General features: G+C 50.7%; 1 protein-coding gene across 3 annotated transcripts in view; it reads left to right on the top strand.

Annotated features, from left to right (window-relative positions):
* Positions 1-19,384, top strand: part of COL4A2 (collagen type IV alpha 2 chain) — a 166,389-nt gene that overhangs the window by 35,738 nt on the left and 111,267 nt on the right. For all 3 annotated transcript variants that reach the window (XM_045869703.3, XM_045869702.3, XM_064585905.1), the window contains one exon: positions 12,035-12,115. In XM_045869703.3, the coding sequence (XP_045725659.1) occupies positions 12,035-12,115 (81 nt within the window). The remainder of the gene's footprint in view (positions 1-12,034; positions 12,116-19,384) is intronic.

Below are 19,384 nucleotides of genomic sequence, written 5' to 3'. Positions count from 1 at the left end.
TTTACTCCAGAAGCCAGGCCAACAAGTACATAAAGTGACTATGGTTTTGGTGTGGACTCTACTGGCCCCAGAGCCCTTGTGATTTGACTCAGATGGCTGTCAGATTTGCAAAGATGAGGCTTCTCAGGTCGGGGACTCAAGCCTGCCCAGGCAGACTGCTGGTATTCCTTGCATGCCAACACAAACCAGTACCTGCCTCGCCTGGGCCAGTCCTTACTAAACCCAAACAGAAATCTCATTGTATTGTAAAAGAGCATTGCTAAGTCTCTCTCATTCACGTAGGTTCATCTTGGATTTACCCCACAAATTTAGCATGTGGGGAGGGTTTTAGATAAAGCTCTTAACTGGGCATCTTCTTCTGGAAGACGTAGCCACTCCGTTTCTCAAGAGCAATGTTAAATATTCACTTTAGATCCCTCTGCCAATGCTAACAACATACACATTTTTATTCCCTGCCAGAGAATACCAAGAACCGACATGCTGTATAAATAAGTAAAATGTGTAAGGTAATGTGTGAGGTAATGCATATCCTAAGTGATGTCTTGGGCTGTCCCTCACCGGATGAACAGGGCATACACAGAATAATAGTTCACAAATATTTAAGGGCATTTATTCTAAATAGAACATTAGAGACTTCACCGTGCGTGCACCGTACTGATGCTCCTTCCCAGCTATAATTACATGGGTGGGCTCCTGATGAGCTGTTTTCCTCAAAAGGGAGAACTGTATCCCTAAAGGCTATAAAAATGACTGAGTGACAGTAGCCATCATCAAAAATCGTCTTTAACGTGGCCGATGTCTTCTTTATTTGGTGAGAACGATGACGCTGGAATGAGCAGCGAGTGAGAGAATATTGAAGTAGAGTGTTTGGCCGCGTGCATTTTCTGTAACTCGGACCCGCTGATAGACCGTCAGTGCCCAATAGGACCGCGAGGTCAGTATAGGATGAAGTCACATGAGCTCATGCACGCCGGGGAACAGCATAGCTAAAGGCAGAGTAGATTTACAGTGAACACAGCGAGCTGTCAAAGAATTCAACTCTGTCCAGGATGCCCAAGTGGTGGCCTTCCCTCCCTGGGCTCTGTGGGGCCACACCCCTCCCCCAAAGCACCTGCTGTGTCCTTCTTCCCAGGCTTGGCCACGCAGCCCGTGTTCTCTGCTGCTTGGAGGACTTACCACTTCTCTACATCTTTTTTAGTCAAATTACTGCCTTCACTGTTCTTTAAGATGAAGCACTACAGTTATTGTAGTAATTCTTTACTTATTGGGAATTTTACACGTTTGTTCAACTGTGCTATTATTTTTACTGGGATTAGGACTCATTTATTAGTGTCCTGGTTACAAAGTCATGCAGGTTTTGAGTGGTCTGCCTCTCAACACTCTTTTTTCCTGTAGATCTTGTTGGTTTGGTGTGTGATTTTGCAGAATGTGAGGGTTTTTCAGAAATAGTCATATACTGTGTTCTAGCAAAAATACCCGGACTTAAAAAGAATGAGTAGGGACGAGATGAGAAATCAACACAGGCTTGACTTCACTGTTCCCAAGGGTGAGTGGCTGTTGTGCTTCAGTATATGAGTGGGTCTCAGCTCGGAGGATGGGGAAGGCAAGGCGGGAGGGAGAACATTCCAGGCCGAAAGCACAGCTTGTACGAAGGTGTGTTCCTTGTGGAGGATGGGACCCAGAGGTGTTCATATTCAGTGCATTTAAAATCCTTAACATTCCACCCTCATGGGAAAATATTTTATTAAGCACTTGATTGGAGTTGAAGTAGGAGGAGACCTTGAAAACCCAGGAATGGTGGTTGGACAGGAACAGGACTCAGATTGGCAGGTGTTAGAAGCAAGGCATGCTGGTGCAGGGAAGCGGTGGGGTGCGGGGACCGGAGGAAGTGTAAACACAGAGTATGTTGTATCTTGTGAACAGAGCCTGATGCAGGCTCTAAGTACACGGCTAATGCCAAAAGGACATGATTACCCACCTAGCCAGCTGCTTGATCTGAAGGTTTGTGTCCCCTCAAAATTCATGTTGAAGGTGATGGTACTAGGAGATGGGCCTTTGGAAGATGATTAGGTCGTGAGGGTGGAGCCCCCATGATGGGATTAATACCCTCATTAAGAGTCCACAGAGCTCTCTGGCCCTCTCTCTGCCACACGTAAGGACATGGCAAGAAGATGCTGTCTGTATGGGGTGCCTGGGTGGCTCGGTCGGCTGGGCGGCTGCCTTTGGCTTGGGTCATGATCCTCGGGTCCTGGGATCGAGCCCCACGTTGGACTCCCTGCTCAGCGGGGAGTCTGCTTCTCCCTCTACCTCTGCCCCCACTCGTGCGCTCTCTCTCTCAAATAAATAGAATCTTAAAAGAAGAAGAAGATGATGATGATGAAGATGAAGATGCTATCTATAAATCAGCCACAGCCCTCACCAGAGGCACTGGATTTCCAGCACTGGAGAATAAATCTCTGCCCTTCATAAGCCCCATGAGTCTATATTTCATTATAGCAGCCAAGCAGACACCTGAGACACCAGGCATTAGTGATGAACAAAAATAGGAATGGTGGCTGTCTACACCAAGGATGGAGAGATGGAGGGGGTAGAGGGAGAATGGCTTCCAGAAACTGGTCTACGGACAGACCCACCAAAGATGTCTGGGCGGCAGTCAAGCGACTGCACGTAGAAGCATCCAGTATCTGATCTCATCCCGCCTCTGCATGTATGTGTGTGCTTGGGCACAGCAGCTCTAGCAACAGCTGACATGCACGTTGGTCTCGGATTATTGCTCCGTGTGGCAACCTGATGTCACAGCGACATCAAGAAGGGGGCTCTCGCAGTCGACAAGCAGACCACTTCCCGGGGAGAAGCCCAGCGGGCTGAGGCACACCCCGCCTGGGTCCTGCACTGGCACCTCGGTCAGCCCGGCAGCGCCCTGGCCTTCGTGAGCCTCAGTCTTGGTGGCCAAGGAGCCGTCACAGGAGCATGAGAGGGACTGGTAGGGGGCACTTCTATGGAGAACTCAACAAACTCTTTCAGATGCTTGAAAAGAAAAAGAACTCACTTGATGCTTGGAAGACTGTTTCATTTGTAACTCAAGACCTAAGGAATCCCTGGCAGGAAGAGGTTCAAGATCAGCCTTTGGAGTCAAGTGAATAAGCCCCAATTCAAAAAAGATCCATAAGCATATCTAAATTGCTAGCAGAATACATCGTCAGCCTCCTTAGGAGCGGAGAGCGTGCTGCCGTAGGTTTTGCGAGTGGCAGTGGTTGTGCTGGGAATAATGAGCAGATTCCGGGAAGTTCACCGCAATTAGACATCAAAGGTACCAGAACTCACGTGATCTGGGCAGTAGGTGACGGGGAAAACGCCTGAAAACAGTTTGGGCTTCAGACAGGACATCTCTCATGCTTCATGTCCCTGGGCCTTCCCCGTCTAGGTGACTCAAGATGAGACAGCTCGCAGTCCCCACCCAGAACCTAGTAAGGGACCCGACGATGAGGCCTCAACGCGTCCTGGGTGGAGGCCAGGTGGCTCTACAGAAAGGACATGGTATGAGAAGCGGGAGGGATGCCTCTGGATAGGGCACATGCCCCTGCGCTCTGCAGCTGGGTGTCACTTGTCCACACCTGCGCCCGCCCCGACACGTGCCAGAGTGTGCGGGAGGCAGCCTGCCTTCCTCGCTGGAGCCTCCGCTCGCCGCCCAGGAGGGGAGGAGGGTGGCCAGGGCAGAGGTGTGCAACAGGAACTGCCATGCCCACCTCTTCCTAGCTCTGCCAGGAAAGCCGCCTGTCCTCACCTGCAGGCAGGCCCACCCACGCTCTGAGATCATTTCTAGCCTTGGGCCAGGTATTTCTAAGGAAGCACTGACTCCTCCAACCTACAGCCTTGGCTGGGTTTCAGCCCTCATTCCTAGGTCTGGGGCCCTGTGCCAGCAAGCCCGGCCTGCGCCTGGGGGCACTGACCCCCGGGCCTGGACGGCCTGGAGGACTCCATCAAGTATGTCCTGGAATAATCCCCCCAACAGACCTGGTGAAAGGCCATCCGCATGTTCATCCTGTGCAGAGCGGGGCGCAGCTGAGGCGTGTCAGGTCATTTCCCTGCCTGGACTCTGCCCCGAGCTGTGTTCCTGAATCTTCTGCTTGGCCTCATCACTGCCCACTTCACAGACACCCCGCGGCCCGACCCGGGGGATCCTCATCCTTGACTTAGGCACCTCGCTCGCTCGCAGTCCGCCGTCTGGCCTCCTTTAAATGTCGTAAGCGTAGATGATGTAACTCGGGGAAGCGTCTGGCCTCGGCCTTGGCCTCCCGCACGCTCGGTGCCTGCCAGTGGCCCACCCCGTCTTGCCAGACTCCCGTGCTGGAGGCTTTCTAGCCAGTCCTGCGGGTCAGCACCCCGGTGCTGGCGTGAGAGCATGGCTGTTGGGGCCATCTGGTCAATAGCAATTCTGTTGGGAAAACACCCCCAGACCTCGAGCTGCCCGAGAAGAGAGGGTGGAGACGTTGGCCTGTCGCTGCTCGTAAAAACATCTAAGTATGCAAGTATAAAGTGATGCGGCTTGTTGCCGATGGCCCGGGGAGCCACCGAACGCAACGCACGCCTCCCGGTGACGTCTGCCGGGCAGGCGAGCCAGCAGGAGTGATGCCATCCCTCAGGTATTCACCTGGCCGCGAGTGCGGGAAGACCGTGGCTAGCTCACCATCTGCCTTTTGAACTCCCATTCCCAGCACAGCGCCCTAGCCTCCCCGTCCGTACCCCAAACTCCCAGCCCCAAGAGGACAGGCGGGGACTCGGGCCCAACTGCTCCGAAGCTCACTGACGTTGGATCGAGTCCCCTGGAGTTGTTCGCTCCAGATGGGCCTGCGCGTCTGCCCATCAGTCATTTCACTGCGTCTACCTGGTGACGCTCTCAGGACCCCTCTTGAGTGACATCTATCATGGGCGCCTTGAAATGCTTTCAGCAAAGGAAGCTGAAGTGCCAGGGTTTCCCACCCAGTTTATAGGGAAGAGGGTTTTGTTCTGTGTGGAGTGGCCCTGGTCTGCGTTTCCTCTGCCATATGCTTTGTCTTGCTAATACCATGTTGGAATTATTTCCTTAATTTCTAAAGCTGCGTGTACGGAAATGGCTTATATTTCCTGTTTTGATAAACTAATAGAATTGTACTGGGAACTTTGTTCCCAAGTTGGCTTTCTTCTTTGTTGGCCTCTTTTTGAACTAAAAGGATAATTCTAGAAAGTCGGGCGTGACTGGACTTGTGACAAAGACGAAGACTTGTATAGATTTTTTTACCTTAAATATGAAAGATAACTACTTCTTTGCAATAAGGGATGTCTGTCTTCTGTGTCTGTTAGAACGGGTTATTCAATATCTTCTCTGTACAGGAAGCTGGGGTTAGATGCTGGGGGCAGTCCAATGGTAAAAGATCTGTAAATTCAGTCCTTCAGAGACTTGCTCTTTTTGGCTGGAGGTATATTGGCTTAGAAAATCTTTCTTGGACAAGAGGTTTCTTGGAACATGTGGAGGACAAAATATTCTTTGTTTTAGGACAAATGAGTTTTGTTCTTGCCTCTTCATATAAATTTGGTTAATACTCATTTCTTATGTGCGATTCGAGAACAATGCCGAGCATTTTTTTTTCTTCCATTTGTAAATATTGTATCGACTTTAAACAGTACTCACATCTGCAGAAAGCTGGGTCCGCGTCCACGGATTTGCTCCCTCGATAGACATGGATGGTTCACTCTGGTAACTTACAGAAATAACTTGTCGTAAAGAGTCTTAAGTCTTTTGTGTGTTTTATTTTCTGGCATTCAAGTTGTTATTTAAACCTATTTTTAAATGTCCTAAATATGAGGACAAGTCTGCCGCTGGGAGAAGTGAGGAAAGCAGTTTTCTCCGTGTTTTGAAGGGGGCCACTCCTCAGACACCTATGGAGGAGGAGGACTTCGCACTGCGCGGCGGCGAGAAGCCTTTCCTCTCTGCCCGATGCTCTGTGATACCCAACGAAGGCAGCTTGAGTCTCGGCTCCCCGGATGCCAGCAGATTGCTCAAATAAGAGGCCGGGCCACCGGCGCATGGGACCGGATGTCCCCTTAATCTTGCAGCTGCTCCTGCCGATGTCCACTCTGACTCAACCGGATTCCATTTAGAGACAGCAGAGTAGTCCGTATCTGCTGCCGGGCAGCCGGTGGCTCGAGGCAAGAAAGTCTCTGCTTGAGCCCAGTCGATGCCTGGTTCAAGGACCCGGAGATTGGCGTTCTTTAGAAGATTCCACGACCTCTGTTCTCCCAGAGACAAAAGATGCACCAAGGAATGCAGAATGCACATGTAGGGTGGTTTGGGTGTGTCTAGGTGGAACTGAATGTCCATGCAAATCCACGTACTTTTAAATCTTTCTAAATGTTAATGGTGCCAAGATTCACATCCGGTTCCGAAGACAAGAATTCCCATATAAAAAGCTCATCTCCCCACCCCCCCAAAAAAATCTCTTGCTCCGAGGTCTCCACTTGGACCCTGGAAACAGTATCTCTTGCATTCCGCTTGAGTAGAATATCCAAGGTTTCTGGAAAGTATATCTGTGCCTTTGCATTGCCAATCGACTCTTAGATGATCTGGGTCTTTCTTAATTTCTAGAATTTCTAATTATTACAGCAACGCTGGCTACCAATTCAGGGCAGGGTAAAATTCAGAAGAGAAGGGTCTAAAAGGATGTTCTGAATAAGGAAAAGAGAACTGAAATGTTTTTGACAGGGTGGCTGATGAGAGGCTCAGCGACTGAGCTGTCAGTGCCCAGAGCCTCCCTGCATGGGCCGCAGGTGGCAGGGGGTCAGAGGGAGTCTGGGGGCCAGCACTCTCCCAGGACGGCATGCCATGTCCTCTTTAGGCATGGAACGCACGGGCCCCATGGGGAGTATCCTTTCTCCTCCACTGACAGAGGTGGCTTCACAGGAAGCCACAGCAGCGTGCCTACGTGGAGAGCCTGTTAGAAAGCGTATCCTGGCGCAGGAAATCTGAGGTGGGGCCAGCATTCCTAAGTAGTGCCTGGCTGCGTCCATGCGCCACGCTGGGTGTGTCCAGGGTCCAGACCAGACAGCAGCGTTGCACACGTAGACCGAGCGCCTCTCAGACGTTGCCTCTATCAGCCCCCTCCCCCTGCTCGGGTCATTTAGGACACTGTGTCCAGGCACATCCTGTTCAGACTCTCCGCTCCCTGTCTTCACCACGAGCTCTCCCCACACAACCCCTCCCTTGCCAATATGGCTTTTGTTCTTATTCATTGTTTTGCAAGAAGTACCCACTTCATCTCTTCCTGGGGCAGCTCAGAGGCATTCCTGATCTACTGTGCTTCTGATGTTTAAGCCGTTTTCTGTCTTATTTCCCAAAACTTAGAATTCACATTTATTTTTCAAAACAACTCCTGTTGGTTCGACAGCACTTGGTAGGATGTCCAGCCAGCTTACAGTGATAGCAGAGTTACCACCCTTTGCCCTGTGTCTGCCGAGGCCCTCCCAGCCCCCGACCTTTCCCTCCCCATCCTGGAGGGAGCCTCTGAGTCCAGCGGGGCGGGGCTCTGGACGAGGTAGCTCCCGGGAGAGGGGCACCCAAGGACCGGACCTCGGGGCAATGTTCATCAGTTGCGGAAGGAATTAACAATTAAGCCCCCAAGTCAGACTCCTTCCACAGTTGGGAAGTTAGACCCACAGTTGGAAGTGGTTACACATCTTGGGAGCAACTGAGGTGGCTTTCATTGAGCAAGGAGGACAGAAGATGCCCCATGCCCGTCCTGGACCATAAAGCCACGATGGGCTGAAATTGAGTCCTGGCCGGAAGTTGGGGGATCCGGCAATGGAGGGGCATCCTGGGGGTCCTATGAAGAATAGGTTCAAATTCACTCCATTCCAAGATGCCCTTGATTCCCTGATGATGATGATAACCCGGAGGTCTTGCTTTCCTAGGCCTAGAGACTGGCAGCTCTCCGTCCCCTGGGTTGTAGCAGTGAGGGCCTCAGGTCGGAAGGCAGGGAGGTCGGCCACTGTGGGGGAGGCCAATAAGGGATAACAGAGCACAGGACAGCCCGAGGGAGAGGGCCCGGCTAAGTCAGACCTCTCCTGACCTGGCCTGACTCTTCCTCTCAGACCACCTCTCCTTCATGGCACTTGCCGTAATTTAAAGTGTGTAGGCTTTATTGCTCATTTACTTAGTTCTCTTGTCAACTTGTGTACACTCTCAGTTCCCCACTTTACACCCATGGCCCAGCACAGTGCTCAGCCCAGAGAAAACATTCGGTGGAGAAGGAAGGAAGGAACGAATGAGTGAATTTGCAAGGGGAGAGGGCGGGTAGAGTATCTCCAAGAGCCCTGTGGCTGTCATGTTTGGGGGGATCGGCGAGCTCGGAGCCCTGTCACTGGCGCAGCCGAGGGAAAGGCTTTCCCTGACCACTCCAAGCTGGGAGGCACACAGCACAGGATCCTCCGTCCTTCCAGAGCCTGGGAGGGAGCGGTTTCCGCGTGGGTGCGCGGACATAGGAGCCCATGCATGTCAGATTCAGGCATGCTCAAGCGGGTGGTAGGCCTTTCCACTTTGCATGGATCCTCACATCTTTGGTCTCATTTGGCTGCGAGTCCTTCTCCGCCCAGGGATGAAGGACATCCAGACAAGCTCAGTTGAGTGGATGCAGCGTGGTCCGTGACAGCGGACACTTTCTGCACCTCGAGCTTCCTGACCCTGGTGCTGGGCAGCATGCCCTCCGTGGACGTTGGGATGGTGAGCTCAGTGACAGGCGCTGCTGCAGGGGGCCGTGGGGAGAGCAGGGTGCAGGAATATTGCTCTATGGAATGGTACCAATGGGAATTCAGACTTGACATGAGAAACTCGTAGAGAATTTAGCTGATGCTCCTGAGAGTCTTGGAGCTGCAGTTGGAAAGCATGGCATCCTAGAGACCGTGACGTTGAAGGCCTAGACCAGGCCAGCTGATCATCTTCGAGGGTGGTAGGCAGGCTCTTCAGGTGGGTGTTCAGTGGGAGGACACTGGCCATCTTTACTAAGGAGTTGACAAGAAGGCTCAAGGTCTGTCTCTGAGTTGTGTTGAGCAATAAAATCCAGGGTGGACCCGAGGGCTTCGAGCATGGGCAGTGGTTGGTGGAGGCTTTTAGTACTCTTCTGTTCAGGGGACGCAGACAGAGGACCCCACAGAGCAGCTCACATACTCCTCATCCCAGGTCCTCAGGAGGGCATTTGTAGCTTGAGAACGTTCCAGAGCTCATGTCCCAAAGGGGAATACCGAAGCTCAGGTCTGAGATTTGTTCAGTCTCTAAGAGACGTCTGGAACACATGCTCTGGCCTAATAAAGTAAATACTTCTGTTCATCCTGGAGATCTGACATTCCAGTTCCTGGTACTTAGAGCTCTTGTAGGTGTTGGAATTTGTAAGACTCCCTCTGTAGGCCATGCAAGATGTAAGATGCTGATGGGAAAACACACACATACACACACCACACACAACCCACCTCACATCACACACACAAACACATCACATCACATGCTGTCACACACACACACCCCACATCCCACCACACGCACATGCACCACATCACACACAGGGCTGGAATCTCCATGTTGAAGATTGGTTGTGGCTTGTAGAGGGAGGCCTGCCTCACCTCCTGGGACAGGATCCCCAAGCCATGGCTCATGGTCGAGGAAGTGTCAAAATTGGGAGTTATCAGACCTATGAGTCCCAGCTCCAAAAGCAAAACAGCACTACTAAATTTTAAGCAGGTTATGAAGAACTCATTCCTATAACTAAGTCCAGTTCATATCCTAAATCTAGGACAGAAAGTCTGTTAGATCAAAATAAAATCATTTCAACCATTGATTTATATCCAGGGATTTGGCAAGTGCCTTTAAGATCAAAATTAAAAATAGCCTATGAAACACCAGATGGAGAATGGGAGTTTATGCTTTACCCTGGAGTCCTTGGACTGAGGGGTCCCCCTGCCCTTTCCAGACAACTGGCAAATGAATTACTGTGTGAACCAGGGACACCTGCCAAGCCCCCTATTCACATCCCAGTTGTAAGTAATATAAAATATAAATGTGGCTGCCCATCTAGATGTCGCCCTTTGGCATTCAGGGTAATCCCTAAAACCGATGGCTTCGCATGGGGCTGGATTTATAAACACCAAATATTCAAAATGGTGGGATTTTAAAATGAGCCCCACTATAGATAAACATTGAAGCCGTGAAAAAATATGGCAAATACCTAGAAACATATTGTGAGGGCATGAAAGGATTTTAAATGTGTTTACTTTTACACTGTGGAACTCAAACTGTCTCACAAAATGATAACCAAGACATCCAAAAGGCTTCGAGGTGTTGGTTTGGGATTTTCAGATTTTTTTGAATTCTTCAAAATGGTGACTGATACATCAGATACTGGAGTCGGTAAAGGGCTATTGTGGGGACACAAGAAACGTGGGACTCAAACGATCCCCCTTATAGAAAGTTGTATGCACAGGAAAGGAATTTATCATCTCTAGAAAAAGAACATTGAGTAGTCGTGGTGGTCTTAGGTAGACTCTGGCCAGAGAGTTTTGAGCCAGCGTTCACTGTGCACCCGTCAAGGCTGCGCGTGCAGGAGGGCTAGCAGGGGACACGGAGGTGGCCAGACAACACGGCGTCCATCTACACACGAGCAGCAGAACCATGCCAGGAACAGCGAAGATTCTGGCTGACGCGCTAGCACGAGAAGCAGAGGGAGTCCCCAGGTGACCATCCTGTTTAGTCACTGAAACCTAACTTAGAAGGGAATGGAACAGATGTGGCGAAATGCACTTTTGTGTCAAGTTGGAATGGTCTGTTATCTGGGGAGTGTTGCTTGTGCAGTAAGGTTTGGCTCAGCGTGCATCAGAAGCTAACCTTGTCCGGGGTCCCTTGAGTATCAGTGCCTGCGAGCTGGGCGGTCTGCTGGGCAGGCCGAGGGTGACGAGGGTGACAGGGATCCCCCGTACCGCTGTGTAAGTCACCTGTCATGCCGATGGGGGAGGCGGGGCTGATCCAGAAGGGGCCAGAGGAGGGCCATTCTGATTGTCACTTCCTGCTCACATTATCCTGCTGTCAACAGTCCAAAAGGAAGATTTCCTAGTCCAAAGTCCAAGTCCATCCTTTACCTAAAATACTGAGATCAAGGGTGAGCAAGCAATGCCTTGGAACCCGCTAGGATTGTCCAGGCAGAGAACTCCCTCCCTTAGCCACTCACTTCATTAAAGAGTTGGCCGAATAAAGACTTAGGAAGGCCTCTTCCCTCCATCCCTCCTCCTTCTGCTAACCACTGGGTCTCATAGAGGGCAGAGAGGGGAGGGGAGGGGAGAGGTGGGGAGGGAAGGTGTGTTTGCAAGGTCCTCCTCCCCCTCGGAAGCCCCTCTCCCTTTACCTCACCTGGATCCGTGTTGCATGATGGGGCCCAGCATGGAACCTAACCCAGTCCTGCTCCCCGTGATCACACCTCCTCGGGACTGCCTCCCCCACCATTCCAGAAGCCTGAGGGCTGCTTCCGACACCTGGAGTTTCTGCTTCGTACTGAAGTACTTAACACAGAGTGTCACGGGCTCACTTCACCCGGGATCCCTGGATTCGGGGAATGTTCTCCCCGACTTCCGAGGCCCAGGACCTAGCTTGACATCTGGTGTTGAGTAGGCACCTTTAAAAGGCGTATTGACCATAGAAGGTAAAACATCTAGAGGGACCCATTGTCAACTCTGGACTCTGGGTGATGATGAGTCGTCAGTGTAGGCTTATCGACGGTGACAAATGTGCTGCTCTGTGGGGGGGACGTTAGTAGTGGGGACAGCTGTGTGGGGGGGGGGTCGGGGGTGCACAGGGACTCTCTGTACCCTTTGCCGTGGGCCCAAAGGTGCTCTAAAAAAGAAAATCTACTTGTTTTGAGTAGAGAGCTGGCTGCTGGAGTTGCACATGCTCTCAGCAGATGGTGCACTACTGTTGTAGAGGACGACATTTGGGATAACACGTTCTTTGTGCTTCCTTGTGCAGGGCGTGAAGAAGTTCGACGTGCCCTGCGGAGGGAGAGACTGCAGTGGGGGCTGCCAGTGTTACCCCGAGAAGGGGGGACGGGTAAGTCACAGCGTCGTGGAAAGTCTTCTGTAGCTTCTGTTCCAGACAAAAGTGCCTTCCATCTCCTGACGGAGTCAATCCCATGCTTTCCTGAGAAATTTAATACGGACGTACTCTTCCGTATCAGAACAAATGATAACATAACGCAAAATTTGGTCCAGGTATACCACGCTCTGAATAGAGAACGGTAACTTTCTTACATGTCTCTTGTTCATCGTTGGGAATAGATATGTATATATAATGCAACTGCGTTTTATAGGTAACCATATATTCTGTAAAAATATTACATAAAGAAAGCATGGTTGTGTCTACCCCCCACTACAGATATTCCGACCAGAGGGCACGAGCCTCCTGCCATGGAGAATCAGTCTCACTTTCCAAATTAGTACTCCTCCCCCCAAATGTCCTTTATGTATCGAATTTCATCAGATAGGTCGGAGAGAAAGGTCAGTCCCCATTGTAGCCAGCGCACCTGGCACCACCTGCGTTATGGTCTGATACTGGGTTTAATGTGTTCAAAGTGACGGGCTTTCCTGTTGCCAGTGAAGCTGATGTTTGGGTCGCGGCTTTACTGATTTTAAAAAGACATTGTTTCTATTTCTCTGTGTAAGCCCACTTCGTATGGGGAGCAATATTTCGTTTTATGACACAGTCTTTTGAGTCTTCGTGCCTTGGGATCCCACTTCCCTAGGGGACTCCTGCTCGTCCAGGGCCAGATTGGGAGAGGTGGTTGGGAGGTGTTGGCCTGCGCCCCCTGTCCCTGTCGCTTCAGAAATTACAGCACCCCGTGGGTGTTCCAAATGCGCCTCACCAGCCCGAATCCTGTGGTCAGTGTTTACGGTCCCCATTCCCACCCTGCAGGAGGAGGACTCGTCTCGGTGGAGCTTGGCCTCTTGGGCATGATGTCACACACCCTCTCCTACTTGAGTCCCCTCCGGAAGCCAAATAAGTAAAACTCGCGATAAGAAACCCCTTTACAGATGTGGCGGTCTCCCTCCCTGCCGTGTGACTGCCCAACCGTCCTTTCCATGCCGAGATCACCCCTGAGGAGGCTTCGGTCCCCACGTGCTGGGACCTTCCTGAGCCACAGTCCTCAGGACAGCGCTAGTTGTTGATGTCGTCAAGGTTCCTCTGCCTGGAAGGGGGACGTTATGCTCTAAGAATTGCTGATTGAAGGTTATGCATCAGCATTTCTCAAGGATTGAGTATTTTTTAAATATATGGAAGCCATTTGGTGAGATTTAAAATCCCCCGAGGACCCTTGCTATAGATTTTCCCAGTGAAGCTTCTGGAGTAGGGATGACAATGCCTCACTGCTGAGCTCTCCCCTCCCCGAGCGCTGGGCAGCCCAGCCTTATATGGGCATGAGGAAGATAAATTAGTGGTTTACAAATATCTGTGGGACTCCCCAGGGTGGGAGGGAATTCAGCTCCAGAGAGACTCTGCATTCTTCTCCATGTGATCAGCCAAACAGAACACAAACAGAGCACAAGGTTATTGGGTCTATTCTTTGTCACTTTTTTTATGATTATTTAATGCAGAACTGATCTGTTAACATTTCCCGTAATGGTTTTATGTGAATTTTGTTCTTCAGTAAAGATGGTTCACTCTGATTATTTTTTTTCATTCAAGGATAATTAACGTACAGTGTTATGTTAGTTTCGGGTCTACAATGTAATGATTCAACAATTGTGTACATTCCTCTGTGCTCATCAAGATAAGTGTGCCTTCATTCCCCTTTATCTGTCTCCTCCCTCCCCCCACTTCTCTGGCAACCAGCAGTTTGTTCTCTGTATTTAAGAGTCTGGTGTTTTGTTTATCTCTCTTCTTCTTTGTTTGTTCGTTTTGTTTCTTAATTTCCACATATGAGTGAGACCATATGGTATTTGTCTTTCTCCAGCTGACTTATTTCACTTAGCATTATATTTTATTTTAATAGATGATGCCATCTACATAGTTATGTACTCTTATAATGCCAGGGGTCTTCTCAGAGCGGTTATTAGGAGGGAGATTTCTAAGGGTCCCTAGGTCTCCCTAGTTCAGTAAGTTTGCATGGAGCTCTTTGTTTCCTCTCGGCCCTCATTAACACATAGCCTGAGACCTTTTCTCTACGTTGCCGAGTAAAGTAGATAATGGACACCTTCCGGTGAATTTGGTTAACGCAAGAAATCCAGAACCCCGTGTGGTTTGACTTGCCTCTCATCCTTCAGCCAGGTAATGATGACATTGAGCTGAGATGTGGCGGCTGTCTGAGTGGTTGGTTCAGGGACAGAGCCGCATGCTGGCCCCCTTTGGGGCCCGGCCTGTAGGCTCCAGCAGGGGCAGCGTGCAGGGGGCCAGGGGCCCCCTGCTGTGTTTGCCTTGCTCCGCACTGCCCAGCGCCCCACGCTGGCCTGGGCCTCGCAGATACAACTCGGGTTGTCTTAGCCGGGAGCCCTGGGGCTGCCCTGGGGACCCAGGTGTACCACTGGGTATCAGTCACCAAGATGATAGAAATGCTGACCGTGAGTGGTAAGGAAAGGCCTCTGGAAGAGAGAGAAATGGCACCATGTATCATTGCATTACCGGGGATATCTGCTATTAGGACGCTTGGGTCTACTTCATCCAAATGCTTATTAAGATACAGTATCCATATCAGTTTCTCAAGCCCAATATGTGTACATTAAACATTTGTTAATTAACAGATTTACCCAGATGTGTCCCTGTAGACGGCAGGGCTATTTCCGTCCTACTCTTGGATTGATAATATTTTTTAAAAGTAATGTAATGCATAAAAATAGCAGCTGGACAGATTCTGCCGTTAAGAGAGCTGAGCGCAGAGTTTGCTCTTTCCCACAGCTTCCCCAGGGTGCCTTGCCACAGATTTTCCCCACGGAGCTTCTGGAGCAGGGACGGCAATGCCTCACTGCTGAGCTCTCCGCTCCCCGAGCACTGGGCAGCCCAGCCTTATATGGACACGGGGTAGAGTTCACTCGCTCCTCACCATGGTGACAGCCGACATCAGAAACTCTATGTTACTGGATAACTTTTGGGCCTGAAGCAGAAATCACAAATGTGCTCTGGATTCTGATTCCAAATGAATTCTCATGTTACCGAATGTGTGAAACGGCTCAGTATGAAACACTCAGTGTGAAACGTCTTCTCCAGCCCTAAGTGGTGGGCAGTGGGTTGTTGCAGGGGGAGGACTGTTCCTCACAGGCGGAGCCATCCCGCCTGTGGGTCAACGGTCCCAGCCGCCGAGGCATGAAGGCCAGGGTCTGTGGCCCCACAGGGTGTGCACTCCTCTCTCCTTGGCCAGAGCTGGAAAGTACAGAGGATGATCTAGACCTCATCCCCTAGTTCACACGGGAGGGAAGGAGGACACCGACACGGCGGGTAAATGACCTGCTCCAATGCGGTCCCGAATAAAACTCAAGTTTTCAGACATTTGGATGAGTTCTTATCCCAGTGCAGTAATATTCTGTGCTTGCGTTCCTCCTCCTATATAAAGGAGACTCGCTGGGGTGGAGGGAAAGGACACGGGCTAGATGAAAGGAGGTCTGGCCCTCTTTCCTCAAGTTATGACCCCCTGGTCAGTTCTCCAACCTTCTCTTCAGTTGTTCAGGGAATTCAACATAACTTTAGGAAATGAACTAATACAGGGACCTGGGTGGCTCAATCGGTTAGGTGTCTGACTCGGTTTCGGCTCAGGTCATGATCTCAGGGCCCTGGGGTCTAACCCCGCATCAGGCTCCCTCCTCAGTGGGGAGTGTCCTTGAGATTCTCTCTGTCCCTGTCCCCCATGTGCTCGCTCTCTCTCTCTCTCTCACTCTCTCTCTCACTCTCTCTCTAAAATAAATAAAATATTTTTGAAAGAAATGAATTCATACTTCATTGCCATTTGAGGTCTGCATTTAAAATAAACTATTGTGTATATACATTGTAGTAATTAAAACTTGTAAGTCCTAATTTGCCAACATTCCACAGGGTGATAGACGCAAAGGACGTGGGCCAACTGACTTCTCAGACCTTCTCCACCACTAACGGTCTGACGATCGCCAGCCCCAGACAGAGTGGTGTGGCCCTCTGACCTGTCTCTACCCGTTTTACTCTTTCTTTCTTTATATATTCTGTATTTTCCCTTCTTCCATGGGGTGGAAGGCCATTGGATGGAAGGCATCAGAGTTCATTTCTGTTACAGAACTTCTGTGGGAACAGAATGACACCAAGATTAACAGTACAGAAAGTGCAAGGAGGGCAGGCAAAGTGTCTGGTTTCACAGATAGAGACATCTTTGTCTTTGCTTGTTAACTTACCTAAAAGGTCGTGAAATTCTCAGGTTCTTCCAACTGAGGTCAGTTTTAATTCATTATTTCCGTTCCTTAGGCAGGTTCACCTTCCCCCAACCCTTTGGCATTTGACTGTAAATTAAGGACAGATGGGTTATTCCGACTTTTTAATGGCGTCAACCTTCACAGGGCACTGTTTCCCTGGGCAGTCAGATATCTTAGAAATTGATAAATACCAGACCCTGTTTGAGCCCAAATTTTTGGGAATTGTTGAGATGGTCAGGCTGCAGTGGGAGAAAGGGAACCCACAACTTTGACTGGTTCCCAGAGCTCTGTGCTCAGCCCCCGCGTGAGTGTATGGGCGTCTCCCCATCACTCGGCACTCAGCCAGCCACACTTGTCCCCCCCCCCCCCCCCCACCGCCGCCCTGCCGTGGGCCTGACAGCATGAGCCACAGGTCCGGAGACGAGCATCTCACATGCGAGGTGACCATAGCCTGCGACAAGCTGTGTGTAGCTGTTGTGTTCTTTCGGGCAGCTAAGAGTTTCCCACAGTCTGTGGGTCCCTGGACCTGAGTCAAAGTATGAGTAAATAATTCTTAACCTCACAAGATTCCTTAAATTCAACAACGTAAATCAAAGCAAAAGAAACCAGAGAGATGCCGAGTGAATGGGGAAGCAGGGAAGAGTGGACAGAGGACTCTGGGAGGTGGGTGGAGGCAGGTGAATGGGCACGCAGAAAGACTCATTGTGTTTGGCACTTGCCGTCAGCTCAGAAGGGCAGCGCCCAAGAGATGAGAAAGAAGCCGAGGCCTGGCCCCGGGGAGAGAGGGAGAGGGGCCCCGAGCCGCTAAGAACGCACGCAGTCGGCAAGGTCTTCCCTCCACGGTGAGCTGCAGTCTTGCTCGGGAGCGGACCTTCTCTTCTCTGTTGCCATCATAAACCTCACCCTTCCACGCGAATAGCCAAGATTTCAAAATAAAATGGAAATGGCTCGCTACAGATCTGACAACCGGGGAGAGCCCCGCACGCCACGGGGAGCCTCTGTTCAGATGTGCTGTGTGTGGTCCACGCTGCCACGGCTTGCCACGGCAATGTGGCGGCGCCCTCTGTTATCTGAAGAGCCTCGCTCCTGGTGGGTGGGAACATCGGTGCTGCCGTGGCAGACCTCTGCCCAGACCTTCTTCCGGGCACACGCTTTCTCCTGGTGCACTCGGCACACCTCACAGAAGCCAGCTCCAGCATTTCACGTGCTATCACAGCCCGGAAAGGACAACAACTCACCCAGAAAGAGCGGAGACATCACCTGCGTGCTGGGCTCTTACAACCCCTGTCCACACATAGCTCTCACCTGCTCCCAGAATCGTGTGGTCATTTTCACTGTGCATTGGCCACAGCGCTGGTTCTGGCTCATCTGGTGCCGCGGGGGCTGCAGCAGCTCGCCTACTTGGTCAGTCTCTGCAGTGAAGGTGGTATCCCAGCAGGTGTAGACAGTGTCCACCTAGCTTGTAGATCACATGTAGCGATGCGCTTTTAAAGATTTCTGTTTATTTATTTATGAGAGGGGAGGGGCAGAGGGAGAGGGACAAGCAGACCTCCCCGCTGAGCACAGAGCCCAACTCAGAGCTCAATCCCAGGACCCTGAGATCATGACCTGAGCTGCAACCAAGAGTAGGATCTCAACCGACTGAGCCACCCTTGTGCCCCAGTGATGTGCTTTTAAGAAAACCCCAGCATCGTAAGAAAATCCCAGCTTCCTTTTAGCCGTGGAAGATGACACGCCTTCAACACTCAAATATGCACTGTGTACCATCTACACACAGGGCACTTGTCTAAGAGAAGGGGGTGCACGAGTGAACAGGGGGTGCCTCAAACAGCAGGGGCAAAGGGAGACACTGGTGGGAGGCAAGGTCCAAGAGCAAAAGGTCAGGGACGGTGAGAAGGTTGTGTCCGAGTCCTAGGGAGGTGAGAAGCCGTTTGGCAGACGTCCTTAGAGAAGGCTTGTGACTTATAACCCAAGTCACAGAGCTCATCATGTGGGGAGGTTGGTGAGGTTCATGTTTTGGTGATCCTTCCATTGGGGTCTGGTTCTAGTCAAAGAAAACTAACGGCCATAGCTGGCAACTAGAATTTGAAAACAAATGTATTCGCTTGACACACGCTGATTATACATCTACCGTGTGTCGGCTTCCGTCTGGGCACCAGGAGTACAGAAGTAAACAAAGCAGTCAGTGTCCCGAATCTTTTGGAGATTTCTAGCCCCCTGCTCTCCAAAAGAATTTACTGCAAAGATGGAAATGTTCTATATCTGCACCCGTCATGGCTACTTGAGCATTTGAAATGCGGTTCGTGAAATTTTTAATTTTAATTTTAGTTAAAGAAAATTCAAATTAAATAGCTCCCGTGGCTACCAGATTGAAGATCACAGTTCTAGTGAGGATGGAAGTGGAGAGTAGGGGAGAAAAGGAACTCATTGTGAATCTGTAAGAATATTCTGGATATCAAGTCCTAGACAAAAATAAAGCACAAGATAGAGTCAGGGTTTTGTGAAAGTAGGACCTGGTTTTGCAACCCGCTGGGCTTATGTCTTTACAGAAAGGATGTTACCTCAGAAATGCAGAGACCCATGAGAGGGCACATTGGAAGGGGTGTCTGTGCCAACTGTGATTCGTCGCGCCCTCCACCTTGCCCGCAGCCTCTTGGGGGAAATTTGCGTTTCCAGTGTGAGCTCTGATCAGGGCCTCTCCTTCTGGACACTCTTTGTCCAGTTGCTTTGGTGCAGGAGACCTTGGGTCCTCCAGCCCCGAGCTTTGGAAGAGCAGGCTGTTCTCGCTCTCTTTCTAGCAAGATCAAGTAAGCACTTCCTGAGAGCAAGGCTTTCAGGACGCTGTTGTAGAAACGTGCTAATGGTGCAGCTGGAGAAGAGAGAAGCACTGGCAGGCGCTCTGGCCCACTGTCCACTCTCGCCAGCCCAGTAGGGTAATTATTTCATTTCAGAAGGA

The sequence above is a fragment of the Mirounga angustirostris genome, unplaced genomic scaffold, assembly GCF_029215605.1.
Source record: "Mirounga angustirostris isolate CCGP_5_RB_7025 unplaced genomic scaffold, mMirAng1.0.hap1 SCAF_3, whole genome shotgun sequence".
NCBI lineage: Eukaryota > Metazoa > Chordata > Mammalia > Carnivora > Phocidae > Mirounga > Mirounga angustirostris.
The sequence above is the reverse complement of the archived record's forward strand: the minus strand, read 5'-3'. Positions and strand labels throughout refer to the sequence as shown.